This window comes from Periophthalmus magnuspinnatus, chromosome 11 (assembly GCF_009829125.3).
Source record: "Periophthalmus magnuspinnatus isolate fPerMag1 chromosome 11, fPerMag1.2.pri, whole genome shotgun sequence".
Taxonomy (NCBI): Eukaryota; Metazoa; Chordata; class Actinopteri; order Gobiiformes; family Gobiidae; genus Periophthalmus; species Periophthalmus magnuspinnatus.
Genome location: NC_047136.2, coordinates 21,082,606 through 21,100,197, shown reverse-complemented (window position 1 = coordinate 21,100,197; position 17,592 = coordinate 21,082,606). Strand labels below are relative to the sequence as shown.

At 42.7% G+C, this 17,592-nt stretch overlaps 1 protein-coding gene across 1 annotated transcript in view; it reads right to left on the bottom strand.

The window, feature by feature from the left end:
* The window catches only part of LOC117378652 (protein FAM131B-like), a 66,464-nt gene extending 60,625 nt beyond the window's left edge, over positions 1-5,839 (bottom strand). Inside the window, exon 1 of the mRNA XM_055225358.1 lies at positions 5,777-5,839. Coding sequence (XP_055081333.1) covers positions 5,777-5,804 — 28 coding nt within the window. The 5' untranslated portion in view covers positions 5,805-5,839. The remainder of the gene's footprint in view (positions 1-5,776) is intronic.
* Between the last annotated feature and the right edge of the window lie 11,753 nt (positions 5,840-17,592).

Sequence of the window (17,592 nt, the reverse complement as noted above, 5' to 3'; positions counted from 1 at the left end):
AGCACCATTGCACCATTGCCATAGCGATTAGCAAAGAATGAAAATACATCTTTTGAATTTGGTTGAATTTTGGGTAAAAGTGCAACTGCAAGAATAATCAAAACTGAATCAAAATGAAGTATGAATGAACACGATTAGCAAAACGCAAACGCTGCAGTTTTTGAAGTAAAATAAGTTCCTCCACAAAAATTGTTTAGAGCTGTACAAATATGTTCTGAAATGTCCTGTGAGTCAGATGCCCTCCCTGTGTGTCAGATGCCCTCCCTGTAGTTTAGCTCATGTTCTGCCATGTTCTGAACTGTGTTTCTTGTTTTAATTTGTCATTTCAGATTTCAGTCTTTTTGTCACTTCTTCTGGACTTGTTTAAAATGTGAATTTGGAACAGAATCTCACTATTAAAACATAAAACACAAATTTAATCGAAATGCTTGTCAGAAAAAAATCATAATTTGATATTTTCCCTAAATGGTTGAGCCCTGGGTAAAAGTCCTCAAAATGTCGCCTACAAACGGGAAGGTGAAGTCCGTGGATAGACTTCTGCCCTCTGACATCACATGACCATCTCCTGACATTATCCCGAGGACACGCCCTTTTCCTGTTGCTAACGGTGATGTCATCTTTGCCCTTCTCTCCTCTGCTCTGCTCTGTCCTCGCTGACCGTCTGCAGGCTCAAGGTCACGCAGAGGTCACGCGTTCTGCTTCCTGGTTTAGATCGGGTCTCTGAACATTTGTCTTCATAAAAACGTGATCGAGGGGAAAGAAAGGAGAAAGAGAGGAGAGAGAAAGAGAGAGACACAGAGAGAGAGAGAGACAGACAGAGGAGGGAGGAAGAGAGAGAAGAGAAGTGGGAGAGGAGAGAGAAAGCGAGAGAGAGAGAAGACAGGGAGAGAGAGAGGACGGGGTAAGGGACAAATACAAGAGCCTATGTTATAATGTTGTTCCCTCATCAAAAACATGTCTGAAGAGGTTTTAGATGTCATTCAGGCATGTTTGAGTAATCTAGAGATCTCTACTGAGTGATCACTCCGCCCACAAGCCTATGTCACTCATGCTCCCACACGACAATTCTCCATAAATATACAAAAACATGATACAAAACTGCAGTAGTTTCATTAGTGGGATGCATGCTGATTGTGATGTGATAGCGCTCTGAAGGGGGAGTAACGTAGCACATAGTATTTGGAGAATAGATCAGGATGATATAGCTATAGCTTCTTCCACACGCAGATGTCACCCTTAACGTGAAAATCAAACTTTGGACAAATGGGAGGAAGAGCAGAGCTAAACGTGCTAACATGTTTAAATATGTGAAGTGTCTTTTACAGGCCTCAAACATGAAGAGTATGGAAAAAACAATGTCTTTATAAACAGAGGCTCAACCCTCACTCATGTCTCTGAGCAGCTGTGGACCAGTTTAACACTTTATTTTACAATATTCTAACACATTATGGCGCTGTTTTTAAATAGGACTTTTTATATCAGGTAATACTTTTATTCAACTGGCAATACTTCAAAATTTATTAAGGCTCAGTCTAAATTATGTAAATAAAATCATTAAAACAACACACACATGACTCAGTATCACTATGGCCAGTCAGAAAACCTTTACACTCTCCCAACTGTACCTCATGTCTCTCTTTCCTCTCCCCTCTGTCTTTCTCTCCTCCCTTCTTCTCATCTGTCCCTCTCCTCCTCACCCTCCCTCAATCTTTTTCCTCCTCTCTTCTCTTCTCCATTCCTCTCTCCTGTCTCTAACTCCATCACTCTTCTTCCTTCTTTTATCTCTCTCCTCTCTTTCTTTTTTCTCCTTTTTTTGCTCTCTCTCCTGTTTTCTTTCCATCCTCCTCCCCTTCCTTTCCCACTCCTCTCTCTCCCACTGTTTACTCTTTCCCTTCCCTCTCTTACCCTCCCCCACTTCTCTCTCTCGTCCCTTCCTCTCCTCTTTCACTCCTCTCTCTCTCCTCCTCCATCTCTTTCTCTCTATCCCTGCTCTCTTGTCTCACTTCCTTTTGTCCTACCCCCTTTACCCCTCTCTCATCCCATGTTCCCTCCATTCTTTCTTTCTCAGCTCCCTTTCCCCTCCATCTCTCCCTTCCACTCCCTTGCTCCTCCTCTCTCCCCTCCTCTCCTTCTCTTTTCCCTATTCCTAGTTTCTCTCCCTCATTCCTCCTCCTCTATTTCTTTCTCTCCTCTTCTCTCTATTTGCACTTTCTCTCCAACACTCCCTCTCTTCTCTCCCGATCCTCTTTTCTCCCCTCCCGTTCCCTATTTCGCATCATCTCTTTCTCTCCTGTCCTCTCTCCCCTTCTCCTCTCTCTCAATCTGTTGTCTCTCCTCTCCCTCTCTTTCTCCCATCTCTCTCCTCCTCCAATCTCCAATTTTTGTAATAAGGGACAAAGGATGAAAATTAGCACTGGCTATAATCCTGCATATTTACAGGTGTGGGATTCGTTCCCCATGCCTCTGTTCTTAATATGCATTGTCCCTTCATTAAATAATAAACAAACAATCCTCTCTCCATCCCTCTTTCTCCTATACCCCCTCCCCTTCTCCTCTCTCTCCCCTCTTCTCCCCTCTCCATCCCTCTCTCTCCTCTATCCCCTTTTCTACCCTTCTCCTTTTCATCCTCTCTCCTTCCTTTTCTCTGCCCTTCTCCTCTCTCTCCCGCTCCTTCCCTCTCTTCTCTACCCCCTCCCCACAGCTCCTCTTCTCTCATCTAAACTCCCTCTCTCTCTTCTCTTTCCATCCCTTTCTCTCCTCTACCCCCTTCTCTAACTTGCTCCTCTTCGCCCTCTCTCCTCTCTCCGTCCCTTTCTCTGCCCTTCTCCTCCCTCTCCTCTCTCCTCCTCTCTCTTCCCTCCCTTGCCTCCGGGCTCCTCACTTCATTCACTCACTGCACAGTTAGAGAAATACTTAAATGTTTTATTGTAACATTTCTTTGTCTTATAAGGCACTTTTAGCACTTTTAGCATTAGCATATGTCATTCGCTCTTGTCCAAATCAGTCCTTGTTAACAGTATCGACAATCAGATGCAAATCAAAACTAAAACTAATATCGAAACTAGATACACATTTTTTCACAGGTATCGATACTAAAAAAGTCCCATTGATAGAACAGAAATGAACCTTTCCTGAATCTCTTTAGAATGATCTTGAGCTGTATCAAAACACATAGACTAGTATACACACATGGACCACTATGAACCTACTGGACACTGATATAAGGACACATGAGAAAAGAACACAAAGTACTACCATTTAATGTGGAAAATCACAGTATATTGTCTAAAGAAAGATTATCATCATGGTATTGAAATCAATATCGCATATCGAGTCTGTTCCTGTACCTGATTTTTCTCCATGTATTTGACCAAAATGTGTCTTGTGTATTGCATAAACAGATCTTGAGGTCAAAATAAATTGACTGTGCTTTGTCTGCATCTAATTATAAAGTGTTTTAAAGTCTGATAATGAGGACCTGCTAGGTGTTGTTTGCTTTAAAGTCACAGCAAAACTCTGCTCTGGTCTCTGGAAGTAGTGAAAAGTGCTTATAAACTCATCATGGTGAGTAATTAGGATGCTCTGAATGCATAAGGTAAATGAGGAATAACTTTGGACCACTGCAAACTGTTTTAAATGATATAGTCCTGTTTTTCACCTTTTTAAAACAGTGAAAATCAGGTACAGAGACGTTAATAAGAGAAAAGCTAGACGTCCTCAAACTTAATCTCTCCATGTATCAGATTAATACAAATTTTGGTTAATCTAAAACACTATTGACTGGACGTAAATCGATTTAAGGACAAAAGGACTACAGCTCTGGCAAAGAAGTAATCAAAACACTGAAGTACTGAAGTAAAAGTACTCCATAATTATGTAATCTCCCAAGGACAAAGATGGTACGAATTGATGAGGAGTCGAACCAAACAACCTCCTGACTGAGAGGAGAACACAGGATAACCACTCTGCCACAGTGACACAGGGAGAACATGCATCCATATATGAAACATCCAGTCACATTGTTCTAAATATAGCCAATCAAGTGGAGGGCTAATGAGGTAATGGGAGGGTCAAGGTCTTTTTAACCAAGGACGTACTTCAACAATCAGTGAGCCTAGCGACCAATCAGAGAAGAGTAAACGCAAGTGCGAGGATCTTAAAGTTATAAAATGACACTTTAATGCCAATTAACCATAAGAATCTACTATACGTTAATCATGCTCTTTTAGTAATGCACTGTCTAAGCAAAATCTCTTTAACACAGTACAAATTAAGATAGGATAAGAAAAATGTGCATATATACGTAGATAGTCCTATGCTGCCTTCAGTCCCATCCAAGCAGACTTCCAGTAGTATTTTCCTCCTATTTACTTTGATATTTAGGCCAAAACTGCAGAAACATATGGATGAAGTTGTTCCAACTTTTATAAGCTGCTAACCTAAACATTGAATGCAATTTGTTACTCTTTCTAATTTAAATTATTGGCCCATTTGTTGATTGTAAATTTAATTAATTCTGCCCAAAAACGTCTTGACAAACATAAAGCACGTTATCCAAATCTCCCTCCATCTACTCCTGTGTCATTCTGCCCCGTCAGTCCCAATAATCCATATGTTCCTCCACATGATTCTTTAACTGGGGTAGTCCTACTCTCCTTAAGGTCATTCCTCGCTGTTTGCGCGGCTACAACGTCCTTGGTGGAACCCCCTGTTGTTATATATTTAGACCAGTAAGCCAAGAGCACGAAAATTGGTTTGCATGTCTTAAAATAGTGCGCATTTTGCCCTATTTCCTGCTGGTTGCTTTATACGCGCAAAGTCATCCGGATATTTACTAGTCCAATAATGTCCAAAATGTCTTCACTGCATTTAACGAGATTTAAGTTATTCTTTTCTAGTCCTGACAGTCTATGCACGCCGTTCTGTCCTTGTTTTAGCGCAGATCCCGCTCTAAATAGCCTACACGTCCCTGTTCAATTTACGTGTTATCATAACGCATGTGTGAAACCGGCGTGTGCCTCGCGCATTCCCAATTTATTACGTCGCGGCGTGACGCACGGGAGACAGACACGAGAGGAGAAGATGGAGGGGAGATTCTCCGGCACCAATGACCTTAGGTTTTAAGTCAAAAGGCGTGTGTCAATTCGCCCCCGTCTCCACGTTTTCGCCTCGTATCCAGCGCCATCCCTGTGCGCTCCGCTCGCTCCAGTCGCTCCTGTGCCGGGCTCATGTCTCCACTCACCCGCACAAGCTGTCAAGATCCACAGTCATTTTGTCATTAAAACAGAAACGCAGCACCGTACGACAAGCGACAGGGACCTTCCACTAAGAACTGTAACGATTAATTGGAATAAACGTGACTAATCACTCACTGTTACAATAATCGTTGGTTGTTTTAATAATCGTTAGTCGTTATCTGGATTAAACAGACTCTAAAACACGTGCCAAGAGACGGTTTATAACAAGACGGTGGCATTATTAGATCAAAACGTCAAAATGAACCTGGATTTATTTCTTTAATAGTTTAATAGTTTAATTGTAAATGTTCTCTATGCAGGAGCCTCCAGTCCCATAATTCAACCTTTACTTGGCTCTAAATGTATCAAAAATCTCAATATGCAAAATAAATAAATTGACTAGTTGACTAATCCAAAAAATACTTGCAGACTAGTCGGTTACTAAAATAATCGTTATCGCGCTGCCCTCCGCCCGTGCGTCAAATGTAGGTTGTTGCAAATGAAAAAGCACATGGTGGAACATTACAGCAGTGACTTACTGATGGTTCGGGATCCTATGCAGCCCATGTCGTCTCTCACAAACACTGGCAAAGCTCGGGGCGAATACTGTCCCCGCGTCGGGGCATATTTGGGTACAGCGGTGTCTCCTCCTCCTCCCGGCCGTGTCCCCGGTGCCGTGTCCCCGGTGCCGTGGGCTCCGTGAGCTCCGTGTCGGTCGCTGGTGTGGCGGTTTCGCGCTGTGAGGTTGTCGGCGGTGGATACGCGCGGAGAGGAGGAGAGGCAGGAGCATCCCCGCCCTATTCTCTGTCTCTCTCCTCCAATGCGCGCGCGACCTCATGTCTCTCTCCACCAGCGCTGGTTTAGTGGTGTGTCAATCAATAACATAAGGTTCAAGTTATGAGTTATGCATTTTTGTGTCACTTCAGATTGCAAAGTTAATTCTGGTCGATGGCTATTAAGAAGTGAAGCCAACTTATCCAGGGAAACCTACATGGAAGTTCTATCCTCAAAGAAAGTGGGTCCTACTCTTAACATTTTAGTCCCATGTCTGTCTGTCTACATTAAACTGACTCTTGTGAGCTTAAAGTCATAATATAAAGCCATGTTACTCCTCAAAAACCGACCTGGAGTTGTGTTTTGTTTCATTCACACATGTTTGAGTAACACTTTATTATTAGTCTGTCTACATCTCCAAAGCTCAAAATGGTCTGTTCCACCTTGTGATGTCATGAAGTGGTAGTTTCAAGTTAACAGTTACCTTTTATTTTCAGTTCAGTAGAGACTGGGAATTCCAGGGCTAAAATTATCCTATTGAAGGTGTATTGAGTTTAAAAACACAGTGGAGCACTTCCTGTATTACCACATGATGACATCACAAGGTGGAACAGAGTGTTTTCCGTCTGAAAGAAGTCCAAATATGCAGTGTTTGTGTGTTAAACATGTGAATGAAACAAAACAAAACTCCAGGTCTGTTTGTGATGAGGAAACAACACTATAACAGAGATCATAAAATAGTGTAATAAGTGACCTTTAACCTCCCTTTTAAGTGATTATCCTTTTTCTCTTCTCACCAGGAGGTTGTGGGTTAGACTCCTGCTCTCTCTCTCTCTCTCTCTCTGAATGCCAAAGTGAATAAATTGTTCACAACCTTGAAATATCTGTACGGGACGTTTCTTATAGGCGCCATTATACCTGTGTGAAATGGAAACAGCGTGATGAATGTACTGACCTCTATGAAATCGATTAGACTAAAAACGCAGTTATTTAAAAAGAAACAGGACACACTCGGAACCGTTCAAGGTCACTGTTTAATGTGAGAACACAAGGACCATATAGCTACTTTGGTTTGGCGTGTGAAGTGTCTTGCCAAAGGACACAACAACAACATTCTCTGGTTGCAGCGCTGAGCCTCCATCATGAGAGACAATAGCCACTCTACCACCTGAGCCACTGTGACGGATAAAAGAAAGAAAAATGCTCAGTTTTGACAATATTGTAAAGTCTATAATTGTACTTCCTGGTTGGACATGGGCAGCAGATGTGGTGTAATTCCAAAACTGTTACCCTCAGCTTCAACTTCACCACTTTATTAGGTCCCCACCATGCACTACATATAAATGGACATAGCTAACCTGCTCGCCGCAACAGGAAGTGATCATGGGCGCACTTCTGGCTTCATCGACTCTGGCCCCAATTCACTTTACATTGAAGAACTGCCATCACTCTCTGTAACTTCACTATTGTGTCCATAAATCAAAATATGAACATTAATAACAGTCAAATCAGGTGCCTTCTTTCCCCGAGGTTTAAGCGCCCGCCCCCCTGCTAAACCAATGGTGCAGGTGTGAAGGGGCGTTACCATCAGCAGCCTCGCTCCTGATTGGCTCTTTGGTTGCTATGATACTCGCAGTCGGAATTCCAAATATGGAACTCGGCTCCAAATTGGCCCCTACAACTGCTCTAACCTTGATGAGCTTCATTTGTCTGGAGCTGAACTCTGTGGGTGACGTCACACTCACTTTATATGACTTCTTTACATAGTCTATGGACTAGAACATAAGAATACAAACAAAAGGTACGTGGTAAAAAGATAATTGATGTTTTAAGTTACATTTTTAGTTAAAGTTAGTTAAAGTGCAATGGGATAATATGGTGCAGCAGGATGTCACTCCCTTAATAGTTTATTTAAATGCAATAACAGTAGAGACAAACGAGTTCTTTAGTCTTTTTGTCCTACACCACACTTTTTGTCTACAGCCTGAGGGGCGGGGCTTAAACACCTCATGCAGTGGATGTGTGGGGTCTTTTGTTTTTTTTAACGACCTTGAGTTAAAAGTGTCCATAAGGTTGTTCAGCTGTGTGCCAACCATTTCACCACACTCTTTAAGGATGCCATTAAGATGATTTTGATGTTTTAGGCTAAGTAGACTGAGCCAGCAAAGACCCACGTAGCAGCTGTCGTGTTAACACAGGGTCAAAACATGTCTAAATTACACAATAGTTATGATCTGACAAATAAAAGTGTACGACAGCATCTTTATTTTGTTAAATCAATGTATAATCTGTCAGAAAAATGTGTTCCTTGTGCGTAAATTGTCACTGGGTTTAGGATCCACTTTTGAGTACTGAGGACATACAGTAGACAGAGCAACTCAGAGCTACTTCCTGGATTTTTAACTTTTGAACTTCACTGATGTAAAACTATGATAAATATTTTCCACAGGCTCCACAAAACAAAATCAGAATTAGAAAAACATAAAAAATCATTTGTCAAAGTCATATGCACTTTAAAACAGAAAGTACTTTTTTGTCGTATTGATACTTTGCAAATGATGTCATCAACATTCCCTGGGGGTGTGATGCTAACTATGGGCACTGCTCTGTCTGAGGCTTGTTAGAGCTTTAATTAATCTGAGCTTTTACTTAACGCAATCTGACCAGAGAGAACTGACTTAGCTGAACTCCAACAGGTGAGCTGATGTGTGCTGCTAAACAAGTCCCTCTCTAATAATGAGCATTACAGGCACAAGCTAGATAGCATTAGCCGACAGTGTTTCAGTTTCAGCGCTCGTATTGATCACAGGCTCTTGAGAATGTGTTGTATAAATCCATTTTGTCATTTTTGGTAGGTTTTCAGACCATCTTGAAACTTTTTTTTATGTTTGCTATTGTGTGCATTGTGTCAACATGGTAACTGCTAAACATTTTGCCATAGACATCCACGTAGTACACCACCAGCGTGATTTTGCAGCAAAGTACCAATATCTTTTTTAGCTTGTTTTCCTGTCAGTCCTGAAGGGGCTGAAAATGCAGTGTCACCAGTAATAAAAACTAAATCCATAATTTGTGACATTTTGCGGCGCGGCTCAGATGTGACGTCAGACTCAAAAGCATTACTCACTCTCCACTCCGGGACCAAAGCATCTCCACTTTACATGATTGAGAGTCCTCCTCAAGTCCACAATACTAATGGGAGCGGAGAGCTGAGACAGAAAGCAAAACTAAAGTCACATTTAAAGGCTCACTGTGTAACCTTTCAGGGTCAGGCCCCACCACCTCCCTGTAATGTTTCTCAGCATGGCATTAAAGATATCAGTTGCCATGTAAGTATGAGACGTCATCAGGCGAGTGACAGTGAGTCAGATCTGTGGAGAGGCGACCATGCTCACAGTAAGAATGCATGTTTTTCAAGTTATCTCTTTAGCCATAAAACACAAGTAATCAAATAAATGGTAGTACTTTGTTTTTTATTCCCATGTTTCCTTATATCTGTGTAATCCCTCAGTGGTCCAGATAGGTTTCATAATGGTCCATGGGAGTATACTAGTCTATGTAGTAGTAGCAGTAGTATGAGTAGCAGTAGTAGTAGAAGTAGCAGTCTGTATGTCTTATACTTGTTCTGATACAGCTAAAGATTATTCTAAATATATTCAGGAAAGGTTAATTTCTGTCTTGTAAATATGACTTTTTAAATATTGATATATTGATGAGTATCTAGTTTCAATACTTGTAGTAGTTTCGGTATGGATTAATATCTGATTTTTGATACTTTTGACAAGCCTACCTGGATGTATTTAAAATGTGCACTAATCACACAGTTGCAGTATTTGATATGAAATGCTTGTATATTTCTCCAGCATTGTAAACTTGGTGTGTTTTGGCGTTTGCGTCTGTCAGAGCTCAGAAAACCCCAACCCGGCCGCATGCATTACTGTCTGTTTATTCCGTGTTGTGGAGGCTGTCTGTTATGACAAGAACCGCTGCTTTTTCTCAAGGACAGCGTCAAATAGACCATGAATATAGATGAGAATGTGATTGGATGTAGAACATTTAGAGATTTTGAGAAGCGTTTTTACATTATGTTCAGATAAGATACAAGATGGAGGTGAACCCAAGTGTGCAACAGAGATCGCAGTGTTCCTGACTGAATTACACTTTTATTTATGCTTTAATGTGCTCACAAATGTAAAAGGAGCTGTTAACGGTTAGCAGAAGTGAGAGGTACTCAGTTACATTCACACCTATATCTGATTTTTACTGTCTTAAAAACATGACAAACAGAACTGCTTCATGATTCACCACATTGAGTTTATAAGCGCTTTTCACAACTTGCAGAGACTAGTGCTTTTCCCCATTCAAAAGATATAATAAATGAATTAATATAGCAACAGTCCTGATTTCTCACCACTCTGAAACCCACAGATAGGCAAGTTTAAGGCCATGCTACGGAACATTTTAGACAAAGCAATAACATCTTCATGGTGACAAGCAGCACCTCTAAAGCCTGAATGAGAGGAGTCACATGGGGACACTTCAGCAGAACGGAGCTTTTAACAGGTTGGCGGCTGTTGCTTTCACAAAACGCACACATCCTGATTTGAGCGCAACAGCTTTTGGGAACTCAAATGTGCAAATGCTAAAATATTCCAATATTCCGGGGTTATTTTAAGCCTCTGCTGAAGGTTTAAGTGGTTCTAAACAGTAAAACGCTGTCAGCTCCTGTGAATGTGAGTCATGTGTTCAGAGTTCACAGCACAGGAGGAGCCTGAGGGACGAAACCCAGGGAAAATTACATCACAAATCAGATATACGTGTTAGAATGTTTGCATTAATGTGGCAGAGTGGTTGTCCTGTCTTCTCCCTCTCACCAGACGATTGTGGGTTAGACTCCTGATTCCTCTGAGTGGAGTGTGCATGTTCTCCCTGTGTGCCTGTGGCAGAGTGGTTAGCCTCTCTTTGTAGTGGGGGTGTAGTGTATGGACCCAGAGTAAATGTCATCTTTATCGACTGAACTCCGTCAGATCGATGTTTGTTTTTTCTGCCCTTTTCCCGCTGAAATGGAAAAGACCCATGTGTTTAAAGCGTTGACACAAAAGACAAAACAAAACTGGATGTAGCATCTCCTTTGTTCACCGAGTAATAAGCGCTAGGCAATGTAGCAAAAATACATGTTTTTTCTTCCATGCAATGATCAATCCCAGTTTTATTTTCTTATTTAAACTAAATAAAATGAATCTTAAGACAGAGGTTTATTCAATGTCATTAAGCACAATAAACAGACAAACGTATTCCCTAAAGTCTGATCTCTGCTCTAAACCACATGTTTTTACTGACAAAGGATTGGTACAGCCTCTCTATTGAAAACACCCAAACTGATCATTGACAATTAGAAATGAATGGATCTTAATTCGATATCGTTTTGATATAGTGCACAGCCTTATATATGGGTTGAGCACATGCAAAAGATAAGTGCTAACCAGAAAAGTTACATAGTACAAGTTTAAGCCGTTTCCAAACTTGGACATTAATAATAAAATCAATTTAATTTACTTTTTCTCACAAGTATTGTTACAAGCAGGTTCATTGACAGAATTGTGGGAGTCTGGAGCAAGAAACCTCACATGGGCCCCCCTCTAATATAAATTAATAGAAAGAGGGTCCAATTTTGGGCCCCAACAGACCCCTTTGTCCACCCCTGTTGACTCCCCTGGTACAAGCAACAGATTCATGTGAAAGTGCATTTATAGATCCTATTACAATCATTTGATTTATGTTATAATTTCCTCATCACAAACAGACCTGGAGTTGGGTTTTGTTTCATTCACACACGTTTAACACACAAGCCCTGCATTTAGGCTGAGTTCTTCAACACTTCACCTGTTCCACCTCGTGATGTCATTATTTCTACCACTAACAGCCCCATATCCCCTGTTCATCATCATTTTGAACAACTAAACCTGACCCTCAAACCATGTAGTCTCCAGTTTTATCCTTCACTCAGGGATAAAAATAGTTCCTGTCTCTCCATATGTCCACGCACCTTTCCTCCCTCTGTCAGATCCTCTCCTCGTCTCCTCTCCTCCTCGTCTCCTCTCCTCCCTCCTTGCTTCCTTCCTTGCGGGCTGCATACTAATACCTTTTATTCCTCCTCGGCTATGTCCTATCCCCATAAATTTGCTTGGCTCATGACTCAGACTTTCTTTTCCTCATCCCTCCTTCTCTCCTCTCTTCTCCTCCGGTCTTTGGGGCCAGTTTTATTTTTAAGACTTATGTGTTTCAGCATTACTCTGCCAAGAACACAGAGAAATGATGGAGAGGAGAGTACATTCAGATAATAGGACAAGGCTGTTGTTTTATATAGAGGGTATCCTAACATCTGTGGGCCTTAAAAGAGGGGAGGGGGTCTTATGGAAAATCAACTTTTTGAAGCTTTCTCCCACGTTTTAACATTGTTCCCTGATCAAAAACATGTCTGAAGTGGTTTTAAATGTCATCCATGCATGTCTGAGTAATGTAGCAAACTCTCCCGGGCCCTATGCAAACCCTCCTTATAGCTTGTGATGTGCAGTAGTTTCATTAGTGGGATGCAGCTGATTGTGATGTGATAGCACTCTGAAGGAGGAGTGACTTAGCACGGAGAGCAAAGGGAGGGGGGGACTCAGAGCGAAACATGTTAATACGTTATTTTATCATTTATCATTTTCAAAACAATAAAAGGAAACATGGTGATCTAAATATATTATGAGTTAGCAGTTAATACCCCATAGAAGTAAAACATCCCTTGCACTGTGTCACTTTTCTACCACCCGCTTGCCGCTATCGAGATGATATTTCTTTGCCAGAAATGTTCCACAGTATGGCATTCTCGACCATGCATCCAAATACACATTTTTGTTGACATAACGGCTTCTTCAAATTGTGCATTCTTGCTGTGTTCCTGCTTTTCCTGTAACTTGGCCTCATGGCGTCACCTGCTTGTCTCACTGGGAAATGCCATGTTAAATGCCACATTGTGTAACATTCCAGGCAAAACATAAACATCTCCATGGAGACAATTTCAAATTCGATTTCGATACCCCCTCCCTGAACCGCCACCTTAACGTGGTGGAGGGGTTTGAGTGCCTGAATGATCCTGGGAGCTATGTTGTTGGGGGCTTCATGCCCCTGGTAGGGTCACCCATGGCAAACAGGTCCAGGGGGACGGGTCAGACGAAGAGCGGTTCAGAAGCCCCTTATGAAGGTCTGGGGTGGCCAGGCTTTTCCCCACAGGGCCCGGCCGGGCTCAGCCCGAAGGAGTGACGTGGGGCCGTCCTCATGTGGACCCACCACCCCCAAGAGGATCCGTAAGGGGCCGGTGCATGAAGATCTGGGTGGCAGTCGAAGGTGGGGGCCTCGACGACCGGATCTCTGGACATGGAGACTAGCTCTGGGGACAGAGGGGTTGGACTCTCCATTTCTCTGGCGTTGCCCGCGGGGAGCGGCGGCGAGCTGGTGTGGGCTTGCCCATTGCCCCACAGCTCAGCCGCTTCGTGTTGGGGTTCACTCCGGTGAACGAGAAGGTCGCGTCCCTGCGCCTTCGGGTCGGGGACAGGTCTCTCACTGTTGTGTCGGCCTACGGGCCAAGCAGCAGTGCGGAGTACCCGGCCTTCTTGGAGTCCCTGGGAAGGGTACTAGACAGTGCACCGACTGGGGACTCCGTTGTTCTCCTGGCAGACTTCAACGCCCATGTGGGTAACGACAGTGACACCTGGAGGGGCGTGATTGGGAGTGATGTTTTGTTATTGGACTTCTGTGCTAGTCACAGTTTGTCCATAACGAACACCATGTTCGAGCACAAGGGTGTCCATCGGTACACATGGCACCAGGACACTCTAGGTCGGAGGTCGATGGTCGACTTTGTTGTCGTGTCATCTGATCTCCGACCACGTGTCTTGGACACTCGGGTGAAGAGAGGGGCTGAGCTGTCAACCGATCACTACCTGGTGGTGAGTTGAATCTGCTGGCGTTCAGTTGAGCTGAGCCGGAAGGCGAAGCTCTCGATTTACCGGTCAATCTACGTTCCTACCCTCACCTATGGTCATGAGCGCTGGGTAATGACCGAAAGGACAAACTCGCGGATACAACGGCTGAAATGGGTTTCCTCCGCAAAGTGGCCAGGCGCACCCTTAGGGATAGGGTGAGGAGCTCAGTCACACGGGAGGAGCTCGGAGTAGAGCCACTGCTCCTACACAGTGGCTCAGGCATCTGCTCAGGATGCCTCCTGGGCGCCTCCCTAGGGAGGTGTTCTGGTCATGTCCCACCAGGAGGAGGCCCCGGGGAAGACCCAGGACACGCTGGAGGGACTATGTCTCTCGGCTGGCCTGGGAACGCCTTGGGATCCCACCGGAGGAGCTGGAGGACGTGTCTGGGGTAAGCGAAGTTTGGGAGTCCCTGCTTAGACCCGGCTCTGGATAAGCGGAAGAAAATGGATGGATGGATTTCGATACTAAGGAATAGACTCGATACTCAATACCGATTCTGATAACGCGGTGATAATAAAACACTTTCTTTAGACAATATAATGTGATTTTCCCCATTAAATGGCAGTTCTTTCTTTTCTATTCCCATGTGTCTTATATCTGTGTAATCCCTCAGTGTCCAGTAGGTTCATAGTGGTCCATGGGTGTATACTAGTCTATGTGTCTTATACTTGTGAAAGATACAGCTCAACATCATTCTAAAGATATTCAGGAAAGGTTCATTTCTGTCCTGTGAATGAGACTTGTTTAGTGCTAATACCTGTGAAAAATGATTATTGATTAATATCTAATTTTTGATACTTTTAACAACCCTAGTTTCTATTATTTTAAGAATATCACAACTGATCCCTGACTGTGTTTTTAAACCTCTCCTGAATGAAAGGGCGTCAGAGCACATGAATTATGAATGGACTGGCCCCCCTCAGTTTCTGTCTCTGTTCTCATCTCTCCCATAGACTCACCTGATCGCCCTTGCCAGATCTCCCATGATGCTTTGCTGTGGCTGTGGAGGCCAGTGGGTCCCAGAGGAAAGAACAAGGCTCCCCCTTCGGACAAAAAAAAAAAAGCCACAATCACAATGAGAGGTGAGGAGAGAGGAGGGAAGGCATGTCAGCTTTAAATATAAAATACATCAGTTCAATAGTCTATATATTTTAAGTATCCAAAATTAAGAGTACTCATAGAGGGCCCATATTACACTATGTTCTGATCTCTGTTCTAATGTTGTTCCCTCATCACAAGCATACCTGGAGTTGTGTTTTGTTTAACACACAAACCCTGACATTTAGGTTGAGTTCTTCTCTCAAACTGAAAACACTCTGTTCCACCTTGTGATGTCATGTGGTGATACAGGAAGTGCTCCACTGTGTTTTTTAAACTCCATACACCTTCACTAGAATCATTTGGATAATTTCAGCCCTGGAATTACCAATATCTACTGAACTAAAGGTAAAAGGAGCTGTTCACTTGAAAACTACCACTTCATGACATCACAAGGTGGAACAGAGCATTTTGAGGTTTGAGGATGCAGACAGACTGACAATAAAGTGTTACCCAAATATGTGTGAATGAAACAAAACACAACTCCAGGTCTGTTTTTATGGAGGTAACAGATAGCATGGTTTAAAGCCATAATATAGGACCTTTAAAGAAATATTGCTCAAGTACAAGTGCAAATTAGTGGTTTGAGAAATGTGTTTTGTAAACTATCATTGTCATTGCTGTGTATAGAATTGTGTTCAGTCCAGCACCATCTCATCATAGAACAGTGTATCTGACTAAAATAAAATCAAGCCACAGTCCAGAAGAACTAAAGCAAAAATAAGCAAAACTGCACTCCATATGTCAGAACCATATTATCATCCACCTTATGGCCTATAAATGAAATGTAAAGAGAATCACGGAAAGCTTTGTATTAGGCATAATGTTGATAAGCGACAGTGGCTCAGTTGGTAGAATGTTTGTCCACTGATACAAAGGTTGGAGGTTTGAGTCCTGCTTTGGACATAAAACATAATTAGTTGAGGGGTCAGATCCATTGGCCCACAAGTTAGCAGTGTGATTCTAGCTCCACGGATGAATACTGTCATTGTGTCTTTGGGCAAGATATTTAACCCACCTCGCCCCCAGTGTCTGCGTACATTGCTGTGTGAATGGGTGAGTAGTTCCTTGATGTAAAGAGTTTTGAGTGCCTTGAAGGTTGAAAAGCACTATATGAAAAATGTGACCCATTTACCATAAGCTGTTATCGTGACGTTTTCAGTATTCTCATCTGCTCCCCACTAGAGGACGCCATAACACTGTGTTGTATATTGTACATTATGTTATTTGCCTGTTCACACATTGGATCATACCACAAACTGCAGTCTCATGCTGTTCACTCTATAATGATGGTACATTCTTTTGTAAAGTAGTTGCTGTGTTCTCTTCTGCATTTTTACTACCACATAGCTCTGATTGTTCAATTGGGCGTATGCTGAACCTGTCGAGACTCGCTGGGACAGAAAGTCCTGGATGAAAGTTAAACACATCTTAAAGCCACAGTATGCAACTTTTTAGACAAAAATAGACTAAAGTAAAAGCATGTTTATTGTACTGAAAAATGTAGAATGTAGAAGTGTCTTTCCTGCGAGCGGGCATGCATCTCCACAGACCTGACTCTTATTTGGCCTGAAAGAGGGACATCGTCCACTTTCTATGGTGTCTCCATGGAGAAAGTATGGCTTTAACTCTGTTTCCATAGAATCATGCAGGTGCCACCTCCAGAGCCTGGTCCAGATGCCTTACACTTTACACTATACTTATTATTCTTATCATTTTTGAGAACCAATTTTGCAACTGACCATAAAGTCTTTCATATATTCCATGAATAGATTTTACCCTGAAATCCTAAATCTGAGCTTTGATAAACCTCTTTCTCCTCACCTTTTTCAGTTAAATCCTCTCTTGACCTTTGACACCAGTCTCTGTACAACCTTCTGCCTCATCACAGACGCTGCAGATGGAGCTGAAGGCAGAAATGCCACAGACTTTAGCTCTGCCAGACAGATCCTGATTCCATAGCAACAAGGTAAACAAGGTGTGCAGTTATAGGTACTCTCTGTAGTTTTTCATATGAGAATGTCATTGCTTTGGTCCACAGTACTGCATTAAACAGACATCTTAATCTTGCATTTATTAATTTTCACCATGGTTCTCAACCGGGAAAAAAGGTGGCTTGGCTCAAGTGGAGGAGTTGAAGTTTCTCGGGGTCTTGTTCACGAGGATGAAGTGAGATTGACAGGTGGATCAGTGCAATGTCTGCAATGTCGCTGTATTGGACCATTGTGGTAAAGAAGGAGCTGAGTCCAAAGGAAAAGCTCTCGATTTACAGGTCAGTCTACATTCCTACCCTCACTTATGGTCATGAACTTTGGACAATGACCAAAAGGACAAGATCGCCAATACAAGCATTTAAATAAGTTGCTCTGCTCCTCCATGTTGTGAGAAGCCAGGAGGAGGTTGGCCATCTATTCCAGGCATGGCTCACCAGGAGGAGGCCCTGGGGAAGACCCAGG